Source organism: Crotalus tigris, unplaced genomic scaffold (assembly GCF_016545835.1).
Source record: "Crotalus tigris isolate CLP2741 ecotype Arizona unplaced genomic scaffold, ASM1654583v1 scf7180000018016.4438896, whole genome shotgun sequence".
NCBI classification, from domain to species: Eukaryota; Metazoa; Chordata; class Lepidosauria; order Squamata; family Viperidae; genus Crotalus; species Crotalus tigris.
In genome coordinates this window covers 3,177,569-3,192,375 of record NW_024096778.1, presented here as the reverse complement: position 1 = coordinate 3,192,375, position 14,807 = coordinate 3,177,569, and the positions used below count along the sequence as shown (strand labels likewise).

Here is a 14,807-nt window from a genome sequence, read left to right as displayed (position 1 = left end):
TTCTAGAAGCAGAAATAAATAGATGAACCCTCTCTCTAGTAATTTGTTGTTGTTAAGTTGCTACGTCATGTCCAACTCTTTGCGACCTTATGGACTATAGTATGCCAGACCCCCCCAATCCACTACTGTCTCCCAGAAGTTTGCCCAAACTCATGTTCAGTGTGTTGATGGCATTTAGGTAACTATCTCATCCTCTGTCATCCCCTTCTTCTCCTTTTGCCTTCAGCCTTTCCCAACATCAGATTCTTTTCCAATGAGTCCTCTCTTCTCATTAGGTGGCCAAAGTATTTGAGCCTCAGCTTCAATATCTTCCCTTCCAAAGGACAGTCAGGGTTGATTTCCTTTAGGAAGGACTGGCTTGATTTCCTTGCAGCCCAAAGGACTCGCAAGAGTCTTCTCCAACAGCACAACCTGAAAGCATCCATTCTTTGGCGTTCAGCCTTCCTTATGGTCCAGTTCTCACAGCCATACATTACAACTGGGAAAATGATTCGAGTCACTTTATTGAAATGGGCAGCATATACATTTAATAAATAAATAGAAATAAATAAATTACTCCATTCTTCCTTGAGGAAATAGAGACTGTGAGGATTGCCTCCTGGCCTTTACCTCAGAAGAAATTGATATGTTTTGAGACTGCATTTAAAATAGTAGTCTTCCCAAGGGAATATTCATAACATAATTTGGAAACACTAGTTCAGTGAAAACCATTCTGGTGATATAAGTGGAGAAGGAAAACTGGGAAACAAAAGGGTTACTTCATCTGCTGGCCCCATTTTCTGATTTCCAGTACTGTGTTCTTATACATGATAATCAGTCACAACCAACAGCCCTCTCCTTCTTCCCTACTTGTTTTTCAATACCCATGCAAGCATTCTTCTTTTTCTAAACAAAGGGGGAGGGAGTTTTATTTGGAAGATTTAAAAATTACAAATCTATTTTTACACATATTTTGCCTGTGCCCAAAGAAGAAATAGACTAGAAAGCATCGACTTAACAATCTTGATAAGATGGTGTACTCAACAGAAAGACAGTGAAACATTAAGTAGCAAATCAAGTACCAAAAAGCAATTATAACTTTTTTTTCCCTGAGCATATCAGGAGAAACTACATAATCACAATACCAAGTAGATTTTGTGGGTCAGAAAAGATCAAATATTCTGCGTGGTTCTCTTTCTTAGCATTTTTCTCTATGGCAACTGATTTGAAGACATTCTTCTTACCACTAAGACAGCAGACTTCGCCACTGCTCCTGTGAATGTGTAAAAACATTCTGTTCGCCTTTATCTTTCACCCACATTCGACTCATCAGCCAAAGTGTGGATATTTCACCAGATTTTACCAGTTGCTGCTGCTGTAGAATTTGGTATTTAAATATAGAGCATACGTATATCACACATATTTTACATACAGTATCTCTCATAATCCCACATCTGTCGTGTGCTCATCTCTATTGGGTAGAAGAAGAGCGCAGAACCAATTGGCCAAATAACCATATGTGTCAAATAAGAAACTCCCTGTATATTATTTTGTAATTTGGAAAAGAGGGAGATCTGCCTTCTCTATCTCAGCATGTGCCCTTTGGCATACCATTCACCCTGAAATACATGTGGTCGTGTTGAAAAGAGCCTTAAAATGTGGCCCTTTCCAAAAGCCTTGGGTTAGAATGGGTGGCAGATTGAGGAGGTATGGTTATGTTATTTAAAGCATATTTGTGTATATGTGTGTATGTATATGTATGCACATATACATACACACACATACATACACAGTATATGGTATGAATATGTCTCTATATATGTATGCATATATGTGTGTTCATCTTATGTTGAACTCTGGGAGGCTCTCAATCAGCCATTTCTTTTACTAAATTTATATACAGCTCAGTTTATTTTTTATCAATTAACAAAATGGAAAGTAAATGAACAGAAGAGGAATTCCAATCAAATCAATATTTGGTGGACTACCTTTTGCCTTCAAAACAGCATTAATTCTTACCCTTGCGCTAAGTCAGGGATTTTGAAGGATTAGAGTCTGGTGTATGATTAACCAGTTATACCAGGCAGTGTTAACGATCATCTATTTTATATCTAGGTTGAAACACAGTCATTAACTGAATCAGAAACAGCAGTGTAGTAGGCTTAAAATTGGGTGAACAGCCAAACTCTGCTACTAAGGTGAGGTTTCAGGTCACAGATCATACACCATGGCAAAGCTGAGCACAGGAATAAGACAAAAAGTAGTTATACTGCACCAGCAAGGTCCCTCCCAGGCAAAGATTTCAAAGCAGACTAGGGTTTCAAGATGTGGTGTTCAAGCACAAAGAAATGGGCAAGATTGAGGACTACAGATGCAGTGGTTGGCTAAGGAAACTGTACAGAGAAGTCTGGCCAGATGTGGTCTTTATGGAAGAATTGCAGCCAAAAAGCCATACCTCCGACATGGAAACAAGACTAAGCAATTCAACTATGTATGAAAACATAGGAACTTCGCTGCAGAAAAATGGCAGCAGGTGCTCTGGACTGAAGAATCAAAATTTGAAATATTTGGCTGTAGCAGGAGGCAGTTTGCTCACCAAGGATCCAGAAAGCAATACACAAGTGTCTACAGCAGGGGTGTCAAACTGCCAGCCCGTGGGCCGGTTTCATCATACTGGAGCGGCACCCACCCCATTGCCGGCAATGGCAAAAAAGCTCCGATACGCTATGCGACGTCATGTGACGTCGCGAGTTTGACACATCTGGTCTACAGGCAACAGTGAAGCATGGTGGAGTTTGGGACTGCATTTGTGGAAATGGAGATTTGGTTGGGATCAAGTGTCCTCAATGCTGAGAAATAGAGGAAGATACTTAACCCTCATGCCATACCACCAGGGAGGTGTGTGATTGGCCCTAAATTTATTCTGAAGCAGGATAATGGCCCCAAACATACAGCCAATGTCATTAAGAACTACCTTCAGCATAAAGAAGAACAAGGAGTTCTTGCAGTGATAGTTTGGCCTGCACAGAGTTCTGATCTCAACATCATTGAGTCTGTTTGGGATTACATGAAGTGACAGAAAGATTTGAGGCAGTCTACATTAACAGAACATCTGTGGTTTGTTCTCCAAGATGTTTGAAACAACCTTGAAGGGATCTTGCCACATTCCTTCAAAAACTGTGTGCAGGTGTACCTAGAAGACTTGGTGTTATTTTGAAGGCAAAGGGTGGTCACACCAAATATTGATTTGATTTGGATTTTTCTTCTGTTCACTTATTTTCCACTTTGTTAATTGATAAAATAAACCATTAACACTTCTATTTCTGAAAGTATTCTTAATTTACTGCATTTTTGTACAACTGGCTAACACTTTTGCACAGTTCTTATATACTAGAGATTAGGCAACTCAAGAGCAAAGCAGGACCTGAGGCATTTCTTGAAACTTTAGAGCTATCACTAACTACAATTAGTGACAAATGAGGGCTCAGCTTCTCACCATTTTGAAGTGAAAATACTCAGAAATAGTGGCGTAATCTTAAAATATATTTAAAGCAGTTAAAAAATTTCCAATTCCCTTCAAAATCTGGAAAACACGAGCTATTCATTTATTTTAACCCATGTGTTAACCATGGTTTACTATATTGAATGTAGCCATAATCCTTTTGATTTCTGCCAAATATATCATCCACTTACCAACTCACTTAGCTTCCTTCAAAATCAATAATAAAAAATTATGAAATGCGATTGTTTAAGTGGCTAATCAATTGTTTTTGAGTAAAATTAAGTGTAGACTTAAGCTTGTCTTAGAGATACAGTGGTAAGAACTGAATATTCAGTAGTAAATTGGTTCCCAATCACAAATTTGTAAGCTCAGCTGGCCAAGTACCCCTTTTCAGATTTCTGTGTTAAAGGCAGCCATGCATGCAGAGATCTTGTATACTATTCTGTCTATATTGATTCAGAATTTTTCCCCTTGTTGCTCTCTTTTAAATAGATCCAAAGCTTATAAAGATCACTACATAAGCCAGAGATTGTCAGCATGATGCCTTCCAGTATCACTGCACTCATGCTGCCCTCAGTGATGTCCATTGTATCCCAAATTAAACAAACTTTAATTCTCAAAAAAGTGACTGTTGTCATATGAAATCACCACATCTTGTGTGCCTTTATGCTTGAAGCCACCTTACAAGTCATAATTCTAATCCTCCTTATAGCTGCTCTAAGTGACATTTCTAGTCTAAGAAGTATATATAAAATGGCAAAAAGTATTCCACATTCTACTATACTTGTTTATGCTCCTTTGCTAAGTTTCTTTCAAAGCTATTTCTTACCATGAGGCTTATCTAGCAGACAATCATTTTGAATGAGTAATTGGGGTTTTTTGAACAAACAAACAAACAAACAAATACATATGTCTTCATGCATATCTGTAGAGCTGAGTATGCTCCTGAGAAGTTTTAAAATTGCTATTTTTACAAATCTCCAGAATGTCATTTGGGTGAGATGTCCATAAATTTAGGTCAGCTTTCTCCACTGCACATTCTGCTCTTCAAGAAGCATCTCACCATCCTACTGAGGTTAATTGGTTTATAAATTTCATGCCCACATCATGAAATATGACACTTCCTTCAGCATGAAAAATTAAGACTATAATGCTGAAATTTATTCTTCTGATCACTCTCCTCCTCCTCCATTATTTGAATCTGAAGTATTAGTCATAATTTAATTATGATCTTACCAAAATGGAGATATGTAGCCATATCCTACACAGGCATTATAAGTGTGCATCCCACTTTTAAGTAATGAGAATTTTTGGGGGGTGCCAGTGATTAATGAGAAAGAGGTCACTGGAGAATAATCCCATTTCTGTTCTGCCTGTCCCTACAGAGTGAGCCCAAAATGAAGATTCCCAGCATTAATGTTTTCTGCTCCCCCTCTCTTTCCAAGCTCTGTAGGAGTCCCAGGAAAGACTGTCTTCTTGGTTTGTTTCTAGGGTCAGGAGTGAGAGGACTCCCTTTTTATGCTGTCATTTCCATGGCACTAGAATTGTGATAGCAATTGTGATAGAATTTTTTAGCCGTTAGCCCTGTTCAATATACAAGTAGTCCTCAACTTACAACCACAATTGAGCCCCAAATTTCCAATGGGCAAGCCAGTTGTTAAGTGAGTTTTGCACCATTTTACGACCTTTCTTGCCACGGTTGTGAAGTGAATCGCTGCAATGGTTAAGTTAGTAACCCAGTGGTTAAACGAATCGGGATTCCCCCATTGACTTTGCTTGTCAAAAGGGAGTCATGTGACCCTGGGACTCCACAACCATCATAAATATGAGTCAGTTGCCAAGCATCTGAATTTTGATCAGGTGACCATGGGGATGCTGCAGTGGTCGTAAGTGTGAAAAATGGTCATAAGTCACTTTTTTCCCCGTGCCGTTGTAACTTTCAATGGCCACTAAATGAACTGTTGTAAGTCGAGAACTACCTGTAATCCTTCTTGTCACCGGTCTCAAAATAGTGGCTGCCTTTCCTATTCTGCAAAAATTCAGATGGATATTTTGCTGATCAGAAACATGTATAACTATTGGACCTTCCAGATTCTCAGTATGGACCAAGGATAGGCAGCCTTGTCTCTTTTATGACTCGTGGACTTCAACGCTCAGAATTCCTGAGCCGGCCAAGGTTGCCTACCCCTGGTATGGACCTTCTCCCAGAAAAAGTTCATTTCTTTAAAACTAATTTTAACCATCAAACAAAGAAGATCATTCGTAGTGGTACTTCTCTTCTTGTGATGATGCATCTTCAGAAGCACAAAATAAACCAGCATTGTTTTACGGCAATTCCAGAAAGGGCAGGGGAGAAACAGCCCTCCAATTCCAATGGTACACAATACAGATCAAATATGACATGGCCTGTTTCTTGTCCATGTCTTGTATCTTAAGCAAGAGACAGCTCAGCTAAATTCAATTTGCTTTGTTATGTTGGAGGAAATCATGGTTGTTTGAAAAATATGCTCATTATAAGTATTAAGCAATTATATTCCATTTTTGCAGAAGGTCATGCATACGAGGAAGAGACACATGGAACTGTTTCAAGAATTAAATCAGAAATTTCAGACACTAGACAGATTTAGAGATGTACCAAAATCAGGAAGTATGGTAAGTGTGGAATATATAATTTTAACCTCCATTTATGCAAGAATGCCCTATTTTTTTAGAACTGTTGCGGGGGGGGGGAGTGTGGAAACCATAAATTTAAGGTAATATATTCAAAAAAGTTTATATTACTTAACGTAAGTTAATAAAAATATCCAGGAAGTAGAATATTATTCATAAAGCTCAGCTGCTAGTGATAAGGGCAGATTTAGAAAACATTGTTCAAATCCATTGCTTATTGAATACTCTTATAAATACCCTTATAAAGGGAGATATCCCAACTAATCACCTTCCACAGTTCTTCTAATATTTATAGTGCTTGTATAATACTATGAATATTAGATTATAATTGTTCTAATGTTCATAATTGTTATGCTAGCGTTGATTATGACATCTAGTATTATGAACATTATATATATAATAGTGTTTGAAAACTATTCAAAAATTTTATATAGCTTAAAATTTAACTATTAAATTGTTGCTTAAAAATGTCATCTACCCCTACCAAAAGTAAACATATTTTACTTTTGTCAATTTCCAAGCAAAACTCAAAGAATTGGTAGTTACCTCCATATACCATAATTATTTGAAATAGAAGAGTTCTTCCATTAAGAAACAACCATCCTTTGCATTATAATCTTTAGAAACTTTCTTAGTATCCCTGCTTTAGAGATAAACTGACAGAATCTTCTCAGCAGTGATATTCTAAATTCTTTTGAATGGCAAGTAGTATCATGGCAAGTACCTTATTCTCAATCATTCAGATTTTTAAAAACCCTTATTCGCCTTTTAGTGAAGTGTTGCTTTTTGTCATTTAATGTGATATAAATGAAGAGATTGTGCACATGTGTGTGTGTGAGAGAGAGAGAGAGAGGGAGGGAGAGAGAGAGAGAGAGAGAGAGAGAGAGAGAGAGAGAGAGAGAGAGAGATAGTAGGTTATGGTATAGTGGCATATGGCACTGTTTATCACAGGATTCCAGGTTACCACAATATAGCATGGCAATATAGCAATATATCCCAATATAGCACAACAACACAAGGTGCACAGTGGGGATGCTGACTCGTTTTAATGTAAACAATGCTGCACTCCAGCATGGCTGGCTCAGGAATTCTGGGAGTTGAAGTCCACGAGTCATAAAAGAGCCAAGGTTGCCTACCCTTGGCCTAGACATTGGCATTTGAACATAGATCTTTTTAACATTTATATTTTATTGTGTTTTCTAATCTAGTTGAAATGTTTACACACACACACACACACACACACACACAGAGAGAGAGAGAGAGAGAGAGAGAGAGAGAGAGAGAGAGAGAGAGAGAGAGAGTCCATGTTTGAGATATGCCATACACTGAATGAATGAATGAATGAATGAATGAATGAATGAATGAATGAATCTGCATCAGGCCCTGGAAGCAACACAAGGCATGGGTAAAAACTCTGGTTTACTGGGACTACTCCTCCAGATCAGATTAAATTCTGACAGATGACTGAGCTCACCATTCTTCTCCCAGCCAATGCTGTCTCCATCCCCAAGATTAGGGATAGCAATTGATGAATGTTTTGCCCACCAGCAGGGAGACCCATTTACCACCTTAACTACTTCCACAATCATTTACTAGGACAACACCAGTCACAGGTTTCACTAATGAGGCAGGCCTAAGATCAACTATAGGGGCAGAGCAAATTTATGTCAACACAATTTGTGCTATCTGGAAGATAGCAGATGAAACTGATTCTTTGTATATGCTCCAGGGGTCTGTCTCTCTTAATTTAGCAAAGTCAAATACAAAGACAGCCTAAAACTTTAGCAATCAAATGCAAAAAATACCACCAATATAAGTGATTGTGATTAAATAATATGGATGGGTATTGTCATTTATATAATATTAGCAAAAACAATTGAACTTTTTCATTCATAAAGCGATTCAGTTACATCATAATGTACAAATGAAATAAATAAATTTTAAATAAACCTACATTTCTGCCTTATGTACCAAATGCTGCAAATTTAAGAGCAGCTAGGGTGATACGTGCCTTCAGCACCATGTTAAAATAAAACTCCAGTGGATTAATATTAAGCTTCTCTTAAAAGATTGTTAGCAAATGATTCATTAGCTTTTGTGTAAATTAGAAACAGATTCCATGTTAATACAAAATTCTGAGGATTAGCTAGGCCCATTTCTGCTTTTATCTGATGTAAGACTTTCTCCACATTAAGAGCTCTCTGGCTTTGCATCGCTGTTCCTTCATTAAAGAAGGTTATCAATCTTTTCTTCTGTCAGGCAGTTTATCACAGTGCAAGCACATAAAAAGCTGAACAGAAAACAATCTAGAATATTTTTTTATTTCATGACTAGTTCTTTAATTTCATGACTAGCTCTTTTTCTATACATATATGTATGTATGTATAGAAAAAGAGCTAGTATGTGTATATATATGTGTGTGTGTTTTCTGAGGGTTTCGCGGGTGTTTGTATGTAGGTCTTTGGTTATTCGGGTTCTCTCCCATGTCAAATTGGAAGTGTCTTGGCGACGTTTCAACAAAGTCTCATTCATCATCTTCAGGCTGGTGCTTTCAGCTTCGTGCTCCTAGAAGCACGAAGCTGAAAACATGAGAGAGAACCCGAATAACCAAAGACCTACATCTATCTGTCTGTCTGTCTGTCTGTCTGTCTGTGTGTGTGTGTGTGTTTTCTGAGGTTTTCGCAGGTGTTTGTATGTAGGTCTTTGGTTGTTTGGGTTTTCTCCCGCGTAAAATTGGAAGTGTCTTGGCGATGTTTCGACAAAGCCCCATTCGTCATCTTCAGGCTGGTGTTTTCAGCTTCGTGCAATTGCTCCTCGAAGCACGAAGCTGAAAACACCAGGCTGGGGTCTTCGGCTTCGTGCTTGTGCGAGCAAAGTGTGATCAGAGCTGCCGTCTCTCTATAAATATTGGTGGGTGTGTGTGGAGTGCTGGCTTAGTTGCTGTAGGTGGGTTGGTTGGCTGTGTTGGGGTTATTGTTTGTGGATTGTTCGGCTGTTTCATAACATCCTAAGTAGCTGAGGTGCTGGCTGTGTGCCCATTAGTCTTTTGTGTTGTAACGACCTGGGTAATGGGCTGTGTGGTAACATCCTGAGATCTAGTGTAGCCCATTACCCAGGTCGTTACCCAGGTTGTAATGACATCCTGAGATCTAGTGTACTGATATCCTGAGTTCTATGTTGCACTATCCTGGATGGTTGGCTGTGTTGTAACATCCTGAAGATGATGAGTGGGACCTTGTTGAAACGTTGCCAAGATACTCTCAATCTTACACGGGAAAAGACCCGAATACACCAAGACTGTACACACACACACACACACAATCACACACACACACACACACACACACACACACATATATATATAATACACTTACCAGTTTTATAAAGGATTACTTATCAGCTTGATCTTCCTGCTTCTATATTAAGCCAATCCAGGCAGTGAGAAGCAGCATAAATCAAGCAGAAGCCGTACTTTAATAAACTTCAGAAAGAATGTTATAACTATAGGGCATCCAGCAAGAATATCTAACATCATCATGCATCCTTGCTATACTTGTACAATGAACAAAGCAGGCATTTTTGCTTCATGTCAGAAATTGTAAAGGAAAATAGGAATCCCCAAGATCTGCAAGACTATGGTGACTGAGGAGTTTATATGTTTAAAAAAATGATTAAATTAGATTGTGTTGCAACATTTTTTTAATCAAACTGGGTGGTAATCTCATCTATATTGGAACCGTAGGGCATGCAATAGGGATCTTTGTTCCCTTACCACTCCCTGCCACTGGTGTCCTGTTTGGAAAAATGTCCTTTTCTATATGTGGATAAAAGATTTAAAATAAGTGTTCCATTGGCACCAAAAGATTAAGACAAAATAAAATCCCATGGTGCAAAAGGAGCAGGAAAATTTAAGCTTCTCTCTCTTCTTATACATGTGTTCCCAAATGTATATATATTGGGATTTTCTTAAATTTGTGCGAAGTGATAAAAATATAGATGTCATTTGCATCCCTTAAGCTTAAGGTCCAAAGTCAGTTCTTCACATATAACTATCCATAAAAAGGAAGCTATGCTATTTTTTTTTCTGTAGGGCCTTCCACACCATTATCAATGGTGATTTAAAGCAACACCTGAAACCTGTAACTTCATAACATCTGGTTGGAAGTGTTCAATCACTTCTTGTCTTTTATGACTGCCTTCTCTTCCAAGAAATGTCAACTGAACATATATAGCTGCCAGGGATGGTCATCGAAGTCTTAATTTGCTCAGTTTTAACCTCAGTGCTGGGAATTCGTTTGGCAGCTTTGTTGGCAAAACTTCCAGTGTATCAGTGACTCCCCTTGGAAAGGACTGAGAGAATGGACACTGAATATAGGCCAGGCTGACACCCTTCAATGATGGTAATCTTCTCTTATGGCAAACAGAGATAAATCAGCTTATCTTCTGATGACTGGTTTTCCCGTGTGATTTCTTGAATAAGCTAAAACACAAAAGGAGATTTTCTTTTTTTTTTTTTTAATCACTCTCTCTCCCTCCCTTTCTTTTTGTTGCCCCCTAAATCTCCCAATTTTCACAGGAAAATCCAGCAGGAAGCAGCAAGAGTCCCTGGGACAGTTTCAAAACCCCAAGCGATTACCAACATTATACCACCATCAACGTATTAGATTCAGAGGCAAAAGACGCTTTAGAACTAAGACCAGCAGAATGGGAAAAGTGTCTGAACTTGCCTTTAGACGTACAAGAAGGTGATTTTCAAACCGAGGTTTAATGAAAGGTGAAATAAACTGAGGCGCAAAGCTTACCCTAGAATCATTTTGTTTGCACTGACGCTCCAGAGACGTTGGGAAGCCTGACCCAGCCTGTTTGGACACCATGGCTAAGGCATATCAGCACCTTCCTGGGCCAGAAGTCAGTGGTTTTCTTTTCATACAATCGATTTCCACTAGCCAACCTAGTGGAGGCCCCAGGTGTACAATTCTTACCATCGTGTCTTGTAAGTACCCGTGGAATGGATTTGTAAGGTCAATCTTTATAGATAAACCTCAAACAACGGTTCATGTTGTAACAGCTTCATTTGGTTTAGTTTTCAGAAAACTTCACCATGAAGCACAATGTATATATTTATGCAGTTTTTAAAGTTTATAACAGTCTGTTTGGCCATTACTACACTTTTTACTTTATAATATAAAAAAAAGAAGAGGAGGAGGAGGAGGAAGAAGAAGAAGCAGAAAAAGAACAAGAAGCAGAAGAAGCAAAGTTTTGTTGTCATTAAATGAATGTCTGTTGAGCTACATTCTTCATTGCTTTAAATGCAATAAAGTAATAATCTCACTTTTATATGAATAATATATTTCACATCTTTATTATTGCAGTTTTCTCTGGGAAGCTTGGAGTAGCTTTTCCTGCTGCAGCTGTGTATAAAATATTTAAAATGTTGTATGGTGTAAATAAACTTTTGTCTACATATCAGTATTTTCAGTGCATTTTATTTCGGATTTGTTGATCTGAAATTTGCATATTTATAATGTTTTTTTTTAACAACACTATCCGAAGCCATACTCAGAATGTTAATAGTGTACTGTTGTTACTCCTTTGGGACTAATGATTTCTCAAATGTAATAATAGGTTTGCAGAGCTGTTCTTTTTTTTCCTAATCTATGAAGGCAACATACAGTGTAAATTGGACTTGTCAGAGCATTGCTACATTCATTCTGTTATATGTAAATCATAGTCCTTTTCCATCTTGCCATAGGAGGAAACTTTCTAGACAAACATTGTGCAAGTTTCAGAACACAGAGCCTGAGAAAAATGTTTTTTTTTTATTTACTGCCATCTTACTATAATGATATTTTATGATACTTTCTCCTTTTTTCTGTAGCCAACAAAGATGTATTATCTCCTTCAGGACTGGGGTACATAGCATGATGCTTCTGCTAGAAAAAGAATGACTAGAGACTATAGTAATCCACGTGTGATTGACAACTACCTAAACACAGTAGGTAACGGGTGGGGCTCCTGATGTTCTGAACAACAGCTCCCAGAAGCCTTAACCCTGTGAGCATTGATGAGGAATTATGGGAACTGGAGTCCAAGAGCATCTGAAGGACCAGCCATTGTCTATCTTCTAAGATAGTAGCAAATCACCTCTTAACCTCAAACAGAATGAAGATATTTTTACCCAATATTTTGTATGCTGAATTAAATTTTATAGTATGTAAAGAAGGCAGTATTAAATAAATATATGAAATACAACTGGGCCTGCGTGGTACAATAAAGATATTTTGAAATGGAAAGGTTAGTTAAATGCAGAATCTTCCACCTAGTTGTATCATTTAAGCATTTGTCCTTGTCATGGTTGCCGACACACTTTTAAAGCATCCCTGGATTGGAAAAAAATCTATTCGTTTACCTAATGACAGAGAAAAGTTAGATTTTTTCTCTCATGACTGCCTTTGACTTTGAGAACCGCAGTCATATCTTTTCAAGTTCTGGGACTGATGCTTGTAATTTTATTTATTTGTTCATTTAAGAAAATTTATATGGTCGCCCAACTCACTTTCAGTGACTACTTGAGCATTATGAGAGTCCAAGCAAAACTTGATGCAACAGGTACTTTCCTGTAAAAAAGCAGTAGTGAAGCTGAGTAGAGGCAGTAGTACAGGGAATAATCTTTGTCCTTATCACTCAGAATTAGCCATCTTGAGCCTATTGCAAGAAGTTTCCTCCCATTGTGGCAGGGAGCTCATTCCTCATTCGGCCACAGTGAACAAGGTCTCAACCGCTTCTCTTCCACTCTGGTACAACTAAAGCTGAACTCCTCGTATACCCAACTTGGTTACTGAGTGTCAAAACAACATATATACCAAAGTTTCCAAATGTATGGTTTTGAATTAATCTAGTTGGTGGTCCTCCAAATATGGATTGGTATGAAATCACTATTATGTCTCTTAGGCTAAACACCACAGTATGATTCTGCTAAAGGAAGATCATATTGCTCAGCCGTATTGAATAAAGACAGAAGTCCTTTATTCATTCTGTTCTGCCATTTAAAGGCAATTTCTAATAACTCAAAAGGCGATTCTATGCATTATAACCAACTAGTTAAGATAGATGCTCTTTCTGGTTTAGACCTTTAACTGCTGCATCAACCATGTGGCCAGAGCCATGTGTGGATGAATAGTAGCTGATGGGACAATCACAGTGGTGGGATTCAGCCAGTTCGCACCAGTTTGGCAGAACCAGTAGCTAATTTTTCCAGAAGTGGCATCGACACAGAGAACTGGTTGTTCACATACATATTTGAATCCCCCCACTGGACAATCACCAAGAAAGTGTCTGTATCATTGTGCCAATAACGTAATGAAGTAGCAGTCATCATATATAGAGCACACTATTGCTTTCATTCAGAACCTGTTGTAAGTTCTTGGTATCTGTGAATTTTACCGCATTACATTGATGTAACTAATGACATTTTCAAAAAGTGGGATGTTTCCACCAACACTACAGGGCTATGAAGTTGAGCCAGCTTGACATTATCCCACCAGGTTTTTATCCATTCCACCTCCAGAGCTTGTGCTGCTCCACATCTGCTATCAACTCTCATTTGGCAAATATATGGCATTGCAACTTCTTCATTGTAAGGTTGGACTGTGGCAGCCTTCCAGGGATAAACAACCCACCAAAGCTTTGTGCAGTAATTCCTGCCTTGAGGACAAATCAAGCTACCCTTTTTCTCAACAACCTTTGCTGGGCTACCTTTCTTTCCCCTTAAAGAATAATTAAAATATATGAATGCACTTATAATATAGTCAATACATATTAATGTTTTAAAAGCATGTCATAAATTATAAAACAGCCAACTATTTGTTCAGCTGAATTAATAAATTGACTGCTTTCAAGGACACGGCCAGGTTCATGAAAAGAATTGTTTGGCTTTTTAAAAAAATATTAGTATAAATCAGCACTGCGTTGAGGGGTTTCTTACTTGCTGTATGTACTGTATATAATGACAAGAGTTGATGTTCTAATTTTTTATTTATTTGTTGCTTTATGATTCAAACAAAGGCCACTTGCACTAAAAAACACCCAACAGGCAATTAAAATGCAGACAAAAAAATTCACATAAAATCAAGGAAATCAAAACTGTGAGAGAGGCAGTGATAGGCAGTTTCCATAGGCTAATGCTACAGATGGAAATTTCTCCACTGACCTTCATAAACATTGGTCATTTAAAAGAAAAACAGTGGTCTCTTCATCTTGCCGAAATTTTAAATTTAAATAGGCTTATACATTCTGATCTCTAATGTGAATGTGGTGGGCATAAGAATTGAGATACAGATTTAACCTCCATGCATCTGCAGTTACGATTTTCATATAGGAGATTGTTGCCCTGATGAGTAACATATTGATTCTGGTCAAAGAAATAAACCTTCCTTTCCATGAACTTGAAAAACTAGTTAGGAAGAATGTAAGGAGAAGGGAAGATGCTACCATAATAAATATGGGAAATATTAGCCCTATGCCCCAGCATAGTGAAGTCCCAAATCTCTGCTTAAAATCTGCTAAGGTTTCATCAAGTCTTAGGATAAATATAGCTGGTTTTGATCAACCACAATGTATCAATTAATATTTTAAATCAGCTAGGACTGTGCCAATG

The 14,807-nt window shown here is 37.9% G+C and overlaps 1 protein-coding gene across 3 annotated transcripts in view; it reads left to right on the top strand.

Annotated features, from left to right (window-relative positions):
- ADGRB3 (adhesion G protein-coupled receptor B3) overlaps positions 1-11,617 on the top strand; it is a 509,374-nt gene extending 497,757 nt beyond the window's left edge. For all 3 annotated transcript variants that reach the window (XM_039346725.1, XM_039346723.1, XM_039346726.1), the window contains 2 exons: positions 6,029-6,133; positions 10,728-11,617. In XM_039346725.1, the coding sequence (XP_039202659.1) occupies positions 6,029-6,133; positions 10,728-10,919 (297 nt within the window). In that variant the 3' untranslated portion in view covers positions 10,920-11,617. The remainder of the gene's footprint in view (positions 1-6,028; positions 6,134-10,727) is intronic.
- The last annotated feature ends 3,190 nt before the right edge of the window (positions 11,618-14,807 follow it).